This window comes from Muscardinus avellanarius (genome assembly GCF_963383645.1).
Source record: "Muscardinus avellanarius genome assembly, chromosome: 15".
Classification (NCBI taxonomy): domain Eukaryota; kingdom Metazoa; phylum Chordata; class Mammalia; order Rodentia; family Gliridae; genus Muscardinus; species Muscardinus avellanarius.
The window spans coordinates 56596620-56615092 of record NC_137801.1 but is presented as its reverse complement, the minus strand read 5'-3'; the positions used below and the strand labels follow the sequence as shown (position 1 = coordinate 56615092).

At 37.1% G+C, this 18473-nt stretch overlaps 1 protein-coding gene across 1 annotated transcript in view; it reads left to right on the top strand.

The window, feature by feature from the left end:
* USP34 (ubiquitin specific peptidase 34) overlaps nt 1-18473 on the top strand; it is a gene marked incomplete at both ends in the record, with an annotated part of 249862 nt that overhangs the window by 90274 nt on the left and 141115 nt on the right. The window contains 6 exons of the mRNA XM_080711495.1: nt 1702-1856; nt 4042-4155; nt 6635-6734; nt 6856-7015; nt 10751-10877; nt 10982-11129. Of these exons, the coding sequence (XP_080567621.1) occupies nt 1702-1856; nt 4042-4155; nt 6635-6734; nt 6856-7015; nt 10751-10877; nt 10982-11129 (804 nt within the window). The remainder of the gene's footprint in view (nt 1-1701; nt 1857-4041; nt 4156-6634; nt 6735-6855; nt 7016-10750; nt 10878-10981; nt 11130-18473) is intronic.

Genomic DNA, 18473 nt, shown 5'->3' with positions numbered 1-18473 from the left:
TATATATATATATATAGGCTATTTTTATTTTGAAGACTCAATCTGTCTTCATTTATCTTGACCTTTTAAATTAATGTGTTTAAATTATAATAAACTCTAAAAGTTGCATGTAGTTTATATTTGTTGGCTTCTAGGAGCACAAGTTTTTCTCAGAACAAATAACTTACAGATTAGCTGTTTGAAAAATTAGAGCTACTTTGTCATTTTTTGGGATTTGCTCATTCATTTTTACTGTAATAAAATGATGAATTTATATTTTGGGAAGAATGATTTTTAAACTTTCTGGCTCTTCGAGAGTACTTTAATTGTGTGTTTTTAGGTTACTTATATATACATTATATTTACACTTTAAAAGCATGTTATGTGAAATGTTTTTATAAAGTAATTTTTATAAAATGCTCTCAGAGCCATGTGTGGCAGTGTCAGCTTATAATCTTAGCTGCTTAGGAGGCTGAGACAGCAGAGTCATTGGTTCAAGGCCAACCATGGCAATTTATTTATTTTTTATTTTTATTTATTTATTTATTTTTGCGGGTCTTGGGATGGAACCCAGGGGCATTTGACCTCCGAGCTACACCACCTGAGTAATTAATATTCTTTATTTTGAAACCAGGTCTCACTGAGTTGCAGAGGGTCTCACTAAGTAGCTGAGGCTGTCTGTGAACCGTGATCCTCCAGTCTCAGCCTCCCGAATGCTGGGATTACAAACGTGCACCACCACACCCGGCTATATTTTTTATTTTTTGAAATATGGACTGCTAGCCTGGTTTGGTGGCAAACACTTGTACTCCCAGTACTTGGGAGGCTGAGACAGGAAGATCCGGGTTCGTGGTCAGGTGCAATTACCTAGTGAGGTCCTTTGCAACTCAGTGAGACTCTGTTTCAAAATAAAGAAGAAAAAATAGGGCTGGGATATAGCTTGGATGTAGAATGCCTCTGGATTCCTCTCCAGTATTGCAAAAAAGAAAGGCAGGCAGGCTGGTCGGCCCACAAATTTGCATGTCATCTTTGCCCAGGGGCCAAGCTAATCTTCTTTGGATCATTCCAATTTTACTTTATGTGCACCAATCTGGGCAACTTAATAAGAGCAATACAAGGACTGGGGATGTAGCTCAGAGGTTCTAGTAGTTTTGATCTATAGTAGTTCCACTGGTTTTAATCTATAGTAACACCACATACAGACACACACACAAACACATACACAAATACAAAGACACAGGTGTGCCTTTATCTACTTTATATTCTTGGCTAAATTGATGTTTTAATACACTGAATTATGACCAATATTTTATATGTACCATGATGCTATTTTTAAAATTTTTTATTTTTTGGTTGTACTGGGGGTGGAACCCCAGGGGCTTGGCTACCTCCAGACTATACTCCCAGACCTGTTTTTTTAGACTTTATTTGGAAACAGGGTCTCACGAAGTTGCTGAGAGCTTCATTCAGTAGCCGAGGCTGGCTTTGAACCGGTGAGATCCTCCTATCTCAGCCTCCCAAGTGCTGGAATAACAAGCATGTGCCACCATGCCCAGGTTCATGATGCAAAATTTTTCAAATAGGAAAGTCTAAGAAATTATTAATGATACAGGTAAGTATGACATATATAAATGGGAAAACAATATAATACATATATGTGCACGTTCAGTTGGTTTGCTTTGCAAAATTATTGAAGTGTAATATTTATAATTTTTCACCTAGGGTTAAGTTTAGAGCAAGTGGACATTTTATGGCATTGTTTAGTAGAAGATTCTGAGTGTTTTGATGATGCACTCCATTGGTTTTTAAATCAAGTTCGAAGTAAAGATCAACATGCGATGGGAATGGAAACCTACAAACATCTTTTCCTGGAGAAGGTAATTTTGTTTTCTATTTAATTGTTTGTATTGTTACTCACTATCTCCCTTTTATATTTTGAAATACAAATTCTATAATGTTTTCTCTTTCTTTTTTTTCTTCCTTATGTTGTTTGTTTGGGATTGAACCCAGAAGTACTCTTATCTCCAAGCTATACCCCGGCCCTTTTTTGTGTGTCTGTGCTGAGTATTGAACCCAGGGGCATTCTATTTTTGAGCTACACACCCCTGCCTGATTTTTTATTATTTTGAAAGAGGTTCTCACTACATTGCAGAGGGCCTCACTAAGTAACTGAGGCTTTCCACAAACCACGATCCTCCTGTCTCAGCCTCCCAAACGCTGGGGTTACAAGTGTGCACCACCATGCACGGCTCATGTTCGTCTAATTTGTAAAAGCTATATCCACCGGCATGGTGGCGAACACTTGTAATCCTAGTACTTGGGAGGCTGAGATAGGATCTTGCAGGTTCGAAGCCAGCCTCAGGAACATAGTGAAACCCTGTTTCGAAATAAAATATAAAAAGTGGTCTGGGAGTATAGCCCAGAGGTAGAAAGCCCCTGGGTTATATGGGCAGTACCAAAAAAAAAAAGCTATGTCCAAAAGTCTGTGCGTGGTTTGTACATACCTGTATTACCAGTACTTGGGAGGCTGAGATTGGAGGACCACAGGTTTGACACCAACCTCAGCAACTTTGTGAGACTCACTGAAACTTAGTAAGACTCTTTCAGAATAAAAAGAGAGGCTGATGTGGTAGTCATGCACACATGTAATCCTAGTATTTAGGAGGCTGAAAGAAGAGCACTGCAGGTTGGAAGTCAGCCTCAGAGATATAGGGCAATTATAAGAATCCTGTATGTTTCTGAGACAAAATAAAATGTTTTAAAACAAAATATAGCTGGGCATGGTGGCGCACCCTTGTAATCCCAGTACTTGGGAGGCCAAGGCCAAAATAAAGAATAAAAATAGGGCTGGGGGTGTTGCTCAGAGATAGTATGCCCCTAGCTTCCACCCCTAATACCACAAGAAAAAAAAAAAGAAAATTAGACAAACGTAAGTCTGGCATGATAGTGCATGCTTATAATCCCAGTTCTTGGGAGCCTGCGGCAATTGGAATACAGTTTGGCGGACTGCCTCAATAGTGAGACTCTCATCAACCTAGCAAGACCCTGTCTGTTTTATATAAAAAAGGGGGGGGCGGGGGTAGGGGGAATGTTACTTGCAGGTAGAGTACTCATGGGTTCAATCCCTAGTACTACCATACAAAATTAGAAAAACTTGGTGCAACACTTATTACTAATATGGGATTTTGGGGGGGGGGGTGGTGCTGGGGGTGGAACCCAGAGGCTTTCTACTTCCACTCTATACTCCCAGACCCATTTTTATATTTTATTTGGAAACAGGGTCTCACTAGGTTGCTGAGAGCCTCACTAAGTAACTGAGGCTGGCTTCGAACCTGCGTGATCCTCCTGTCTCAGGCTCCTAAGCACGGGGATTATAAGTGTGCGTCACCATGCCCAGCTAATATGGAATTTTTGGCATTTGTCTTTTAAAATTCTTAATAACAGTGTCCAATTTTTCAGCATTACACAGACATTTTCTTTGAGAGAGATACTTTTGTTCTCCCCCTTTGTTAAAAGGCTGTGATTTTAGTCACTTTAGATTCCTGCCAAGGTGTTTTAAGAAGCATTATTATAGTAGTAAATATGTTTCAATTCTTGTTCTTTATCACTAGATGCCACAGTTGGCTTAGGTGGTGGTTTTTCCAAATGAACTATTCCTTTGTAATGTTTAAAATACAGCAATAGCTTATTTTGCTATTAGGATGTTGTTATGAAGGTTATTAACTCTTACTTTGTGATATCAATGATTTTAGAATATATAAACTAAATCACTTAATAGAACTTTAATTATCTTAAATTTCATGGTCTGACTTTATCCTAAACTGTACATGTAGTTACATAGCTCATAAATGTGTATAATACAGCTATCCTATAGATGACAAAATGTTTTTGTTTACCTTCTGTGATTTGGATCTATGTACTTAAAAGTATAAACACATATCAGATAGGTTTCAGCAAACTGATATTTCATTTTACAATGTTTTCTGTAAAATTAAAGTTGTAAATATAAAATCTCTTAACTTAATTGTCACACTAACCTAGATTTAACATTTTTTCCTCAAGATGCCCCAGCTGAAACCTGAAACGATTAGCATGACTGGCCTAAACCTGTTTCAGCATCTCTGTAACTTGGCTCGATTGGCTACCAGTGCCTATGATGGTGGTTCAAACTCGGAGGTATGGCTTGAGTATTAGTTTTAAAATTTATTAGGCTGACTTGTGGAATTTTTCTCTCAAAGTAGATTATCAAATTATCTTTCTACAAAGGATTGAATTTACTGTGAAGTTGAATTTTATTCTAAGTTTGTTTTTCTTTTTTTTTTTTTTTTCAGCATTAGGGATGGAACCCAGGGGCATTGTACCTCTGAGCTACACCATCAGCCCTTTTTTTTTATTCTTTATTTCGAAACAGGGTCTAAGTTGTGGAGGGCCTCGCTAAGTGGCTGAGGCTATCAAAGAACTGAAGTCCTCCTGTCTCAGCCTCCCAAATGCTGGGATTACAAGCGTGTGTCATTTTGCCTGGCTTATTCTAAGTTCTAAAAAGATTTGTCTTCCTGAGTGTGGTGGTGCATGCTTGTAATCACAGTACTTGGGAGGCTGAGACAGGAAGATCATGTAAGTTTGAAGCCAGCCTTAGCTACTTAGGCTCTCAGCAACTTAGCAAGATCTTGTTTTCAAATAAAATATAAAATAGGTCTTAGAGTGTAGCCTGATGTTATAAGGCCCCTGGGTTTCATCCCCAGTGTCACACACAAAAAAAAAAGGTTTGTCTTTTTTTTTTTTTTTTTGGTAATATTTTAAGTGAATTGTGGTGGTATGTGCCTGTAATCTCAGCATTTGACAGGCTTAAATAGGATCATAGGTTTTATAGCCTCAGCAAATAGTGAGGCTCTTATCAACCTGTTGAGACACTATTTCAAAATAAAAATAAAATGGTGCTGGGGTATAGCTCAGAGTTAGAATTCTCCTGGATTCAGTTTGTAGGACCACAAAAACAAATAAAACATAAAGCAAATTGGGTGCTTTTTTTCACTGCCAGAAATAATTCTTATATGTGCTTAATGAAAACCTTTAATTTTGATTTTTAAAAAAGAGACCATCTGAGTGTTCTTTCAGTATATTAGAATTTTCTAGATAATATAATCATGCATTTTATATGAAATGGTAGGTTAATTTGTCTCAAATAGAATTTTTGTGCTATTTGGTATAGCTAAGCTTTTGGGTCCTTCTGAGCAATTTAACTCTACAGTTTCCTCTTAGAAACTTCCTTTCTGCAATAGAATCTTCATAAATCATCTCACACAGGGAAGTATCATGATCAGTTTTTTAATAGCACAGTGTCCTGAGTTGCTAGTCTTGTCTTTGACTAAAGTAGTATTTTCCTATTTTGCTGGCTGATTTTATTAAATACAGTGTCCTTCAGATTCTTATTACAGATTTTTATTTGAAAGTCTTTCTTGTTGGACATTTCACTGGTTTGATTAAACTTTTGTTAATCTGTATAGTAAATAATAATTGTATCCAGGTTGCTTTTGTGATATCTCCTACCTTACTGGGTTTTTTGTTTTTATTTTTATTTTTTGGTGTACTGGGAATTGAAACCAGGGGCATTCTACCTCGAACCTGTATCCCTAGCCAAATTTTATTTTATTTATTTTGAAACAGGGTTTCTGTAGGTTGGTGAGAGTCTCACCACTTGTTGATGGTGTCCTCAAACTTGCCATCCTCCTGTATCAGTCTCCTAAGTACTGGGATTACAGAGGCTTGTGCCAGCATGGTTTGCTCTTCCTTTTTTTGCTTGAATATTTCTGTGTTGTTTTGTGTTTTTTTGTTTTTGTGGTAGTGGTGGTTATACTTATTTTTTACTATTTTTTGGTTCAACTTAAACATCAGTGTAAGTTTTAGTTTGCTTACCTTAGACAACCCTCGTAGATTTGATTAACCTAAGGCGTAATAGTTCTTTATAAGTAATGATATTAATACTGGAGCTATTTAGTCATCTGTTTGAAAGATATCTTTTTTTATCCTGCCCATATAGAGCTTTCTATTTTTACCTTTTCTATAGATTTTAGCAAAACACTTGTCTTCTTATAGTTGACATTGATTGAATCAGAAATTTGGGTACAATCTTTTAAATGGTTTGTGAATAAATGAAAGCTACAGCTTTATCATTGTGATTTGGATGAAAGCATTGAAACATTGTGTTACTTATTGTATGTGTAGGTTTTATTCCTTTTGTAGTATATTAGAGACTTTAGTTTTATCTACTATATAATCTTTTCTTTTTTGGTGGTACTGGGGATGGAACCCTTCTACCTCCAGGCTACACTCCCAGACCTATTTTATATTTTTATTTGGAAACAGGGTCTCTTAAGCCAGCACGGCTGGCTTCGAACCTGCATGATCCTCCTGTCTCCGCCTCCCAAGCTCGGGGATTACAAGTGTGCGCCCCCCACGCCTGGCTTCTGATTAGTTTTAAAAGTTGCTCATTATTTTTACTATTATTATTTAGTAACTCTGAATAATAAGAATTGCCTTTTTATACATTAAAAAATTATAGTTCTTTGGTATCATTTTAAATTTGATACAACAGTCTTCTGAACAGTTACAGTATTGTACAAACAAAATTCAGAGATGTCATGTTTTTCTTCCTTAGCTATGTGGTATGGACCAATTTTGGGGCATTGCTTTAAGAGCACAATCTGGTGATGTGAGTCGAGCAGCTATTCAGTATATTAATTCCTATTACATTAATGGTAAGTGATTTGAAAATTTGTCTAATAAGTAATTTTTATATGAGATATTTATTCATTTTATTTTCCTTAATATAGCTAAATAAAATTGCAAGATTAAAACATGTAAACTTCTGGCTTTCAGGCAAAACGGGTTTGGAGAAGGAGCAAGAATTTATTAGTAAGTGCATGGAAAGTCTTATGATAGCTTCTAGCAGTCTTGAACAGGAATCACACTCGAGTCTCACCGTTATAGAAAGAGGACTGCTTATGTTGAAGACACATCTGGAAGCATTTAGGAGAAGGTAATTTTTTAGGGCTAAATTATTAGAATGACTTTAAATCTTTTTACTGCTAATATGTCTCAATATATTCTTAAGATTGAAGTTTTTGTTGAGGTCCAGTAAAAAAGCATAATTTATCCAAACTAGAGGATCAGTAATAAAAGTCATTTTTATTAATAGTATGTACCATCTAACCATTAAAAAGGGAATATAGTTTCCTGGAACATATTGCAGATTTGTAAAAACCATCAGACTGAGCAAATATTCATGAACAAAAATCTGGACAGTATTAATACCTCTAAGTAGGTATTAATTATGATTTAAAAGGCAGAAACACCACTACTTGAAAAAAAATTACACTAAAACTCTCACCAAGAACATCAGATGATCTTTCATAGTTGAATCAAGTTGAGTCATTTGTTTCATTTGCTGTTTTTTTTTCTTCCTGGACTAGGAGACAGTATTTTAATTTTGAATTTCCATTTACCATGGAAACATGACCAAAAAATTCTGTGTTAATGAATATCTGTATAATTAATTTAGACATACCCTGTGTAATACAGAAATAAAGCAAATTAACATTTATGAATATATCAACTGAAATGAAAGGTGAGTGGATAGTTTTAATTAAGAAATTGTTAAAATCAAACTATGACTAGATGTAAAAGTACTAAGAACTGTGTTTAAAAAAAAACGTGGTAAATTTTTCTTTTTTCTTTTTTTTTTTACAGTAGTAGAGATGGAACCCCCCGGGGCATTTTACCCATTTTGCCCAGCCCAATTTTTTTATTCATTATTTTGAAACAGGTTCTCACTGAGTTGCAGAGGGCCTAAGTAGCTGAGGCTGGCTACGAACGTGTGATCCTCCTGTCTCAGCCTCCCAAGTACTGGGATTATAAGTGTGAACTACCTCGCTCAGCTAATAATTGTTAAAATTAATACTTAAAACTTCAGATCTTTATTTGATACTATAGTCATACAATTAATATTTATTTATATTTTACTTAAATTATTAGGAAATAGTGAATAAGAAAGATATGCTACACATTTCTTAAAAAACACGCTTCCATGCTTTGAAACATTTGAATATAGCAAAATTTCTTATTTTGATTATAATTGCAATTTGTAGAAATTCTTAAATTCTTGTGCATTTAATACTTAAGGAAATTTTTAGTTTTTCTCACAGAGCCTTCATAGTGATTCATAACTTTTACAGCTTTAAAGAATAAAACTAGTGTGCTAACTTATTCAAATTAATAAAATATCAACATATATTCATTATAAAATTTGATAATTGAGCAAGGCATGGTGGTGCACGTTTGTAATCCCAGCATTTGAGAGGCCGAGACAGGAGGCTAGCTGTTTGTGGACAGCTGCAGCTATTTAGTGAGGCCCTTTGCAACTCAGACCCTGCTTCAAAATAAAGAATAAAAAATAGGGCTGGAGGTGTCGCTTGGAGGTAGAATGGCTCTTGGTTCTATCCCCAGTACCGCCAAAACACACACACACACACACACACACACACAGCAATCTGATACTACATCAAGATATTATATAGAAAGAGAAAATCATTTGTAATTGCTCTTTCAGAGACCATATTGGTATAATATGTATTTTTTTTTTAAATTTTATCTATGCTACAAAAAAGTATCAACTCGATAAGTCCTGTTGGTTCAAATTCTTAACATTATAATTATACTTATTTTTAAAACCTTTAAAATATATTAGTTTCTGATGATTTAGTAGTGCTTTTTTATGTGTGATGAATTGAAGGCAAAACTTTCTTCACAAATGTATATTTTGTTCTGTCATGAAAATTTATAGTCTCCTTGGTACACATCTATGTACTCATGTTTTTATGCTTATAGCTAATGTTGGTTTAAATAATTTATATAAATATTTTGTGAGTAACTAGTAAACTATTTTTATCTAGATATTTTCATGCAAATTATTGCCCAGTATCTTTATATAGTATCAAGTCCTTAACAAGTTTAATGCTAATAATTTAAAATTGCCTAATGTTTATAGATTGAAAATAGTTATTGTGTTTGTGTAGTCCTTATATTAAGAGAGTGAATTATAGTAATGTCTTCAAGGGTTTTTTTCTTAGAAAAAAAATAGGATGATAATATTAAATAGTGGTTCTCAAGCAGAATTTTTGTTTCCCAGGGGACAGTAGGTAATGTCTGGAGACATTTAGTTATCACAGCTTGAGGCAGGGGATTCTACAGGCATCTGGTGGGTAGAGATGAAGAATGCTGCTGAATATCCTGTAGTGTATAAGATGGCCTTTGTATCGCCTGCTGAAAAGAAAAAATCATTGTGCTCAAACTGTCAGTAGTTCTAAGGTTGAAAAACCCTGGTCTGAGCTATACAGTAGAAAACATAATTTTAGGGTTATTCATTTGCTTAGTTATAGAATCTCCTTGATTCCCAAAGTCGGTCATACCACCTTCTGGGGACCGCTGGAATGAAATAAAGATACAGAAAAGAAAACAAGTTTATCACAAGTTTATTTTGTTTACTTGCTGAAAGAAGTTAGATTTGCAGGGAGATGCTAAGTAATTTTTCTGGAAAAGGGATTGGTAAGCCGAATAAGTTTGGAAACCTCTGATAGACATTGAATCACTTCCAGGATATAAGTTTATTTATTCCCTTTTCCTCCTCCTGTTCCAAAACTAGTGATTCATTTTAGATATTGACCTTTTTTTTTTTTTTAAACAAAATTCAGGTACTTGGATCCTGTTCTCACCAATTGAAAATAATTTAGAAAATTGTTAAGTATTTAGTGTATCTTGTTAGATGGCTTTTTAAAAAAAAATTGGACTTTCTAATTCACTTTATAATTTTAGCAGTCAGGAAATTGCTTTCATTTTTTAAGGCTGGTTGACATAATTACCATAATATATTTCCAATATTCCTATTTGTGAAAAGTTTTTTTTTGTGTGTGTGTGGTACTGGGGGTGGAACCCCGGGGCTTTTCTACTTCTGGGCTATACTCCCAGGCCTATTTTATATTTTATTTGGAAACAGGGTCTCACTAAGTTGCTGAGAGCCTCACTCAGTAGCCAAGGCTGGCTTTGAACTTTTGCGATCCTCCTGTCTCAGCCTTGAAAGTGCCTGGAGTACAAGCGTGCGCCACTACGCCCTGCTCTATTAAAAGTATTTTTGTATCTGTTTTTTTTTTTAATGTAAGAATGATAGCTTAATATTTCATTTGCTGTATTGTTTTGTTTATTTTTAAATTCCTTCTGTCTCTGATTTTCCTTAACCCCCTTTTATAAACTGCTCATATTGGATAGGTCTTCCTAGTAGTTTTTCTTGGAGATTATTTTGTTAGCATTATGTAGCTATATTTGTGCATTTCAGTTTGCTTCAGTGAATCTAAACTTAAAATATAGACAGCATGGTGGTGCACACTTGAAATCCCAGTACTTTGGAGGCTGAGACAAGAGGATCACAGGTTTCTTTCAAGCCTTAGCAACTTGTGTAGCCTTCACAACTTGAGAGACTGTTTCAAAACAAGGAATAAAATAGGGCTAGGGGAATAGCTTGGAGGGAGAATACCCTTGAGTTCCATCCCCAGTACCATCAAAAATACATGTAAATAAATAAACTTGAGTTTTAATGTTCTACATTGGTATGTGCCAGTGCCTTTTGAGAATCTTTTCAGTTTGTAAAAAATTTAAAGGTTTGTAACATTAAGTTGATTTTAAAATGATATCCTTCCTGTGTGTGATTTTTGTCATGTTTTAGGTTTGCATATCATCTGAGACAGTGGCAAATTGAAGGCACTGGTATTAGTAGTCATTTGAAAGCACTGAGTGACAAACAGTCTTTGCCCCTAAGGGTTGTGTGCCAGCCAGCTGGTCTTCCTGATAAGGTAGTTACAGACTTTTCATTTCCACATTATTATATTTCTTAATTCAAATCTCTGGGTGTGTATTTTTGTTTTGTATTTTTAAATTGGTTGCATTCATATTTCAGATGACTATTGAGATGTATCCTAGTGACCAGGTTGCAGATCTTAGGGCTGAAGTAACTCATTGGTATGAAAATTTACAGAAAGAACAAATAAATCAGCAAGCTCAGCTTCAAGAATTTGGTCAAAGCAGCAGAAAGGGAGAGTTTCCTGGTAAGTCCAACTTTCTGAATTTTTTTAATCATTTTTTTTGTTTGTTTGTTTTTTGGTGGTACTGGGTGTGGAACCTAGGGGCTTTTCTACCTTGGCTTACACTCCCAGACCTATTTTTTACTTTATTTGGAAACTGGGTCTCACTAAGTTGTTGAGACCCTCACTAAGTAGATGAGGCTTGCTTTGAACCTGTGTGATCCTCCTGTCTTAGCCTTCCAAGTGCTGAGATTACAAGCGTGCACCACCACGCCCGGCATTCTTTTTTTAATTTTTGAAACAGGGTCTCACTAAGTTGTGAACGGCATCTCTAAGTAGCTGAGGCTGTCAGCGAACTGCTATCTTCTGGTCTTTATTCCTGAATGCTAGTATTATAAGCGTGCATCACCATGCCCGGCTTTCTTTGTGTTTATGTGGTTTGAGTTCATTTCAGCTTCTTTTATATGTGAGTTTGTCATTTGTTAAATTTAGAAAAGCAGGTATTTCATAATTTTTTTCTTCTCACCTTACCTTTTATTATCTAAACCTAGAATAACATGTACCTAGACTCTTAATGTGTCACAGATTATGGAGAGACTCTTTGTTCTCTTTTTCTTCTTTCTCCTTCCTTTCATCTACCTCTTTCCCTCTTGTACTCAAAGGAGGGTACACATCAGATTGATCTATCTCTTTTATCAAGTCAGTATAAAGCATATTATAAAATGTGAGTTTTTGTCTCTGGTTTTGGATTTATCTTTTTGAGCGGCTTGTTAGTCCCTATAATTTTATTTTATTAATTTTTTTTAATTTGGAGTACTGAGGATGGAATGCAGGGGCATTCTACCTCCAAGCTAAACCCCCAGCCCTATTTTTTATTCTTTATTTGTTTTTATTTTATTTTTTTGGTGGTACTGGGGCTGGAACCCAGGGGCTTTTCTACCTCTGGGCTATACTCCCAGACCTATTTTATACTTTCTTTGGAAACAGGGTCTCAGTTACTGAGAGCCTCACTAAGTAGCCGAAGCTGGCTTCGAACCTGTGTGATCCTCCTGTCTCAGCCTCCCATGCACTGGGATTACAAGCATGCACCACCACACCCTTCTTCTTTATTTTGAAACAGGGTCTCACTGAGTTGCAAAAAGCCTCACTAAGCATTTGAGGCTTTCCGTGAACTGTGATCCTCCTGTCTCAGCCTCCCAAATGCTGGGATTATAAGCATGCACCACCATGCCCGACTCGTAAAATTTTATTTACATTTTACAAACTTTGTTGGTATGATCTCATTCTACCTTTTCATTCTATCAGTTTCTATTTTAAAAAGTTAGCCAGGCATGGTGGCACTAACTTGTGATCCCAGTACTTGGGTAGCTGAGACAGGAGGATCATGGGTTTGAAACCAGCCTCAGCAACTTAGTGAGGCTGTATGCAACTTAGTGAGACCCTTTTTCCAAATAAAAAATGAAATAGTGTTTGGGTTATAGCTTGAAGGTAGAATGTCCCGGGGTTTTACTCCCTAGTACTGCCAAAAAAAAAAGGTTAAAATTTTATAATATTTGATAAGTATTTGATTTGTTTCTCTTTTTGGTTTGCCTTTTTTTTTTTTTTTTTTTTTTTTTTTGTGGCAGTACCTGGGATGGAACCCATGGACATTGTACTTCTGAGCTACACCCCCAGCCTTAGTTTTTTAGTCTTTTTATTTTTATTTATTTATTGGTGGTACTGGAGGTAGAAACCAGAGGCTTTCTACCTCCAGGCTATATTCCCAGACCTATTTTATATTTTTTATTTGGAAACAGGGTCTAAATTGCTGAAAGCCTCACTAAGTAGCTGAGGCTGGCTTTGAACCTGTGCGATCCTCCTGTCTCAGCCTCTCAAGTGGGGATTACAAGTGTGTGCCGTGTGCCACCACGCCCGGTTTAGTCTTTTTGTTTTTGAAACAGGGTCTTACTGAGTTCCTACGGGCCTTGCTAAGTAGCTGAGGCTGTCCCCGAACCACGATCATCTGGTCTCCACCTTCTGAATGCTGGGATTAAAAGGGTATGCCACCATGCTTGGCCTTTGCTTTTTTTTTTTTTTTTTTTTTAGCATAAATTACATCATGATTTTTGGAAGAGGTGCTCAGTAGTAGAACACCCTGCAAGATAACACCGCCAGCACTATTTTAATTTTTATTTGGAAACAAGGTCTTGATACATTCATGAGAGCCTTGCTAAATTTTTTAGGCTAGCTTTGAACCTGTGTTCCTCCTGTCTCAGCCTCCCAAGTGCTGGGATCACAGGTGTATGCAACCACACCCGGTACATTAAAATTATTTTAAAGGTAAGAATTCTTTCTAGAACTTTAAAATATAAATTTATAACAAATATTTTTTTGTGAATTTTTTTGTTTTGCAGTCCCGGGAATTGAAACCAGGGCCTCTTACATGCTAGGCAAGTACTCTACCACTGAGCTACAACTTCTATCCCTTTTTATTTTAAGTTATATTCTCACAAAGTTACATAGTCCTCAGCATGTCTCCCATGTACCTGAGATTATATGTGTGCATTACTGAGCCTGGCTCTGAATAAGCAATTCTTATGTTAAAAAATGTCTTCTCAAAAGTAGGAAGAAACCAAGTATTGCAATTCATGCCTGGTATCCCAGCTATTTGGAAGGCAAATGCTGATATGATAGTTCAGAGGTTCAAGGCTAGCCTGGATAACTTAGGGAGAATATCGCAAAAAGGTGGAAGGGATAAAGGGTATTGCAATTTTTATAAAATTTAAGTCAACCATTATAATCAACATATTGTCAGCCAGGTATCGTAGCGCATGCTTATAATCCCTTGAGAGTACTTGGGAGGCTGAGACAGGAGGATCACAGGTTCGTGGCCAACTTAAGCAACTTAAGCTTTCTACAACTTACTGAGACCCAGTTTCAAAATAAAATTGGGCTGGTGGTGTTGCTCAGAAGTAAAATGCGCTTGGGTTCAATTTCTAGTACCAGAAAAACAAAAAAATCAAAATGTGTTGTCATAGTCCATCCAGAGTGCTGTAGAAAAATAACAAACAAAATAGCTTATAAACAGCAGAAGTTTATTTCTATCAATTCTGTAGGCTGGGAAGTTCAAGGTATAAGCAGACTCAGTTTCAGTGATGGCCTACTTGCTCATAGGTAGTGCCCTCTGACTATGTTTTTCTATGGTAGCAGTGTCAGCCATTCTCTCCTCAATCAAGCCTCTTAAAAAAGAACTAATTTCGCCGGGCGTGGTGGCGCACGCTTGTAATCCCCGCGATTGGGAGGCAGAGACAGGAGGATCGGGCAGGTTCGAAGCCAGCCGCGCGTGCTGGCTTAGGAGACCCTATTTCCAAATAAAAATGTAAAAATAGGTCTGGGAGTGTAGCCCGGAGGTAGAAGGGCTTCCAGGAACCCCAGTACCACCAACAACAACAAAAAAAAAGAACTAATCTCATTCATACAAAAAGAGCCCTTATTACCCAATGTCCTTCCAAAGGGTCTACCTTCAAATACCATAATCTTGGTGTTTAAGATTCAACGTAGAAATTTTGGAGGTACACAAATACTTAGATTGCAGTGACTCATCAAACAGAGTTTAAAGTCCTAAAAAAAACTATTACCCATCTCAGTTCTCTTTTGCAAAAATGGCTTGCATATTTAGAAAGAGTATCTAAGAGAATAGGAAATGAATCAGCTTTGTATTATTATTATTATTTTTTTTCAGTCTGGGGATGAAACCCAGGGGCATTCGACCTCCGAGCTACATCCTCTGCCCTATTTTTTGTTCTTTATTTTGAAACTGGGTCTCACTGAGTTGCAGAGGGCCTCACTAAGTAGCTGAGGGTGTCAGCAAACCATGATGCTCCGGGTCTCAGCCTCCCGAATACTGGGATTAAAAGCATGCACCACTACGCCCAGCTGCTTTGTATTATTTTGATAATAGATCTGAATACAAATACTCTATTTTAATAGTATACAGATCAGTATGACATATTAGTAAGGTAGAATAGTCATTAAATAATAATTCTAAATCTTTAACAGCTTAATATGGTGGTTTGATCCATCTAGCAGTTTGGTTTTTTTTGCAAATACTCTGCTTTACTGAAGTTCATTTATTTTCTAGTTTTGTATTATGCAATATAGTTTGAATAATATATATATATATGAAGAAAACATTTGGAAAAGAAAACTCAGTTTTAACAATGGGTAATATGAATAGGAAAGTAAAATATCAAGTGTGCTTTAACATTTAAGTCATAGAAATCTTATGTGAGGTTTATTGTGCAATACATGAAACTAAAACTTTGAGATTATATAAATGAACAGTTGAATAAATGGAGATACTTAGCATGTTTTTATATTGAATATTATAGAGATATCAAGTAAATTCATTTAAAAATGCATTTTACTTCAGCTAGTGTTGCATGCCTGTAATACCAGTTCATCTGAGGCTAAGACAGGAGTATCAGAGGTTTGAGGCCAGTGTGTAGCAATGTAGTGCGATACTGTTCCAAAGTAAAAAATTAAAAGGACTGTGGTTATATGTTAGAGGTAAAATGTACCTGGGTTCAGAGCCGAGGATTGCGGCATATGCTTGTAATCCTGGCATTTAGGAGGCTGAGACAGGAAGATGGAGGTTCACAGAGAGCCTCAGCTACTACTTAGCGAGGTCCTTTGAAACTCAATGAGACCCTGTTTGTTTGTTTGTTTGTTTGTTTGGTGATACTGGGGTTCCCGGAAACCCTTCTATCTCCGGGCTACACTCCCAGACCTATTTTATATAGTTTTTTGGAAACAGGGTCTCTTAAGCCAGCGAGATCCTCCTGTCTCTGCCTCCCAAGCTCGGGGATTACAAGTGTATGCCACCATGCCTGGCCTGAGACTCTGTTTTAAAATAAAGAGACTAAATAGGGCTGAGGGTAGAGCTTGGAGGTAGAATGTCCCTGGCTTTTATCCCCAGCCCTCCTCCCCATTAAAAGAGAATGTACCTGGGTTCAGTTCCCAGTACCACACAATATCTCAGTGTAATTTTTGTTTAGAAATTGATGGAATTATCTGAAGTTATCTATATGAGCAAATTAAACAATATTAGCAATTTTGGAAGGAAAACACAGGAAGATAATAGATGAATTTTTGTGGTATTAATACCTTAAAGTATAATAATTTTGGTGAAGGATTTGTTACAGATATACTACAGAATGGAGAACTGATAAGACATTAATTTGAGAAAATAAAAATTGTGTGGGGGTGGGTACTAGGGATTGAATAGGGGCATTCTACCTCTGAACTATACCCTCAGCCCTATTTCTTATTATTTATTTTTGAAACAATGTGTCACAACCCGGTGTGGTAGTGCACACCTGTAATCCCAGTACTTGGGAGACTGAGGTAGGATTGCAGATTGGAGGCCAGTCTCAGCTACTTAGGCCCTGTTTCAAAATAAAGAATAAAACAGGGCTGGGGTTTAGGGTAGAGGCAGAATGCCCCTGGATCCAATCCTCAGTACCAGGAAAAAGAAAAAGAGGGTTTTACTAAGTTGCAGAGGGTCTCATTAAGGATCTGAGGGTGTCTACAAACCTGTGATCTTCCTGTCTCAGCCTCCCAACTACTGGGGATTACAAGTGTGTGCCACGATGTCTGGCAGAGAAAAGAAAAATTCTGTTTCCCTTTTGTATTTAGGATATGTTGAAAATGTATTAAGAAGCTGGGCGTAGTAGCACATTCTTGTAATCCTAGTACTTGGGAGGCTGAGATGAGTTCACAGGCATTCTCAGCTACTAAGTGAGTCTCTAGGCAACTTAGACCCTGTTTCAAAATAAAGAGTAAAAAAAAAAAAATTCTGGGGGTGTAGTTTGGAGGTAGAATGCCCACGGGGCTGCAAAATATACATACACATATGCATATAAAATATATATATATACACACACACTCACTCTCACTTTCTCACTCTCTTTTCACATGTGTACTCTCTCTACACACACACACACACACACACACACACACACACACACACACACACACACACACACACACACCCAGGCATGGTGGCACATGCTTGTAATCCCAGTGTTTGGGAGGCTGAGACAGGAGGAGTGCGTTTTGCAGAGAACCTCAGCTACTACTTAGGCCCTTTGCAACTCGGTAAGACCTTGTTTTAAAATAAAGAATTAAAAAAAAAAAAGGGCTGGGGGCATAGCTCAGAGATAGAATGCCCCTGTGTTCCATCCCCAGTATTGCCAAAAAAAAATTATATGTGTGTGTGTGTGTGTGTGTGTGTGTGTGTGTGTGTGTGTGTATGTGTTTAAAAATAGATATAGATAGATAAAATTGAAGTCAGGCATGGTAGCACACTTCTATAATCACAGTAGTTGGGAGGCTGAGACAAGAGGAACACAGGTTTATGGATAGCCTCAGCTACTTAGGCCCTCCTCAATGTATGAGACCCTGTTTCAAAATAAAATATAAAGTAGGACTGGAGGTGTTGCTCAGAGGTAGAATGTCCCTGAGTTCAATCCTCAGCCCCTCAAAAAAGAAAATGATTGAATATTATGAATCAGTTGGGAGTGTCCAGGAATTTTTCTTTGTTTTAGTATATGGAATACTATGTAATTATAAAGAAGCAAGTGTAGTGTGGCACATGCTAGTAATCCCTGTACAGGGGATATATATATTGGTGTGGGTGTGGGTGTGGAGATGGAACCTGGGGGCATTTGACCTCTGAGCTATACCCCCTGCCCTATTTTTTATTGTTTACTTTAAAACTGGGTTTCACTAAGTTGTGGAGGGCCTCACTGCGTAGCTGAGGCTGTCTCTGAACTGCAATCCTCCAGTCTCAGCCTCTTGAAGGCTGGGATAACACGTGTGCGCCACCACACCTGCTTATATTTAAAGAAAGCTGGGCATGTTGGTGCATGCTTGTAATCTCAGCATTTGGGAGGCTGAGACAGGAGGATAGTGGTTTGTAGACAGCTTCATCTACTTAGGCCCTTTGCAACTCAGTGAGACCTGTTTTAAAATAGAAGGCTGGGCGTGGTGGCGCACGCTTGTAATCCCCGCACTTGGGAGGCGGAGACAGGAGGATCACGCAGGTTCAAAGTCAGCCACGCTGGCTTAAGAGACCCTGTTTCAAAAAATATACAAAAAAATAGGTCTGGGAGTATAGGAACCCCAGTGGACCCCCCCCCCCAAAAAAAAAAAAGAATAAAAAATAGGGCTGGGGGTGAAGCCTAGAGATAGAATGCCTCTGGAGCCCATTCTGAGTATCACAAAACAATAAAAAGTAAAAATAAAGTAAAAAGAACAAGAACTCTTTGCTCTTGGCAAAAATGGAGGGTTGTTTGTTTTTGGAGAAACAAATATATAGTGTCAGGT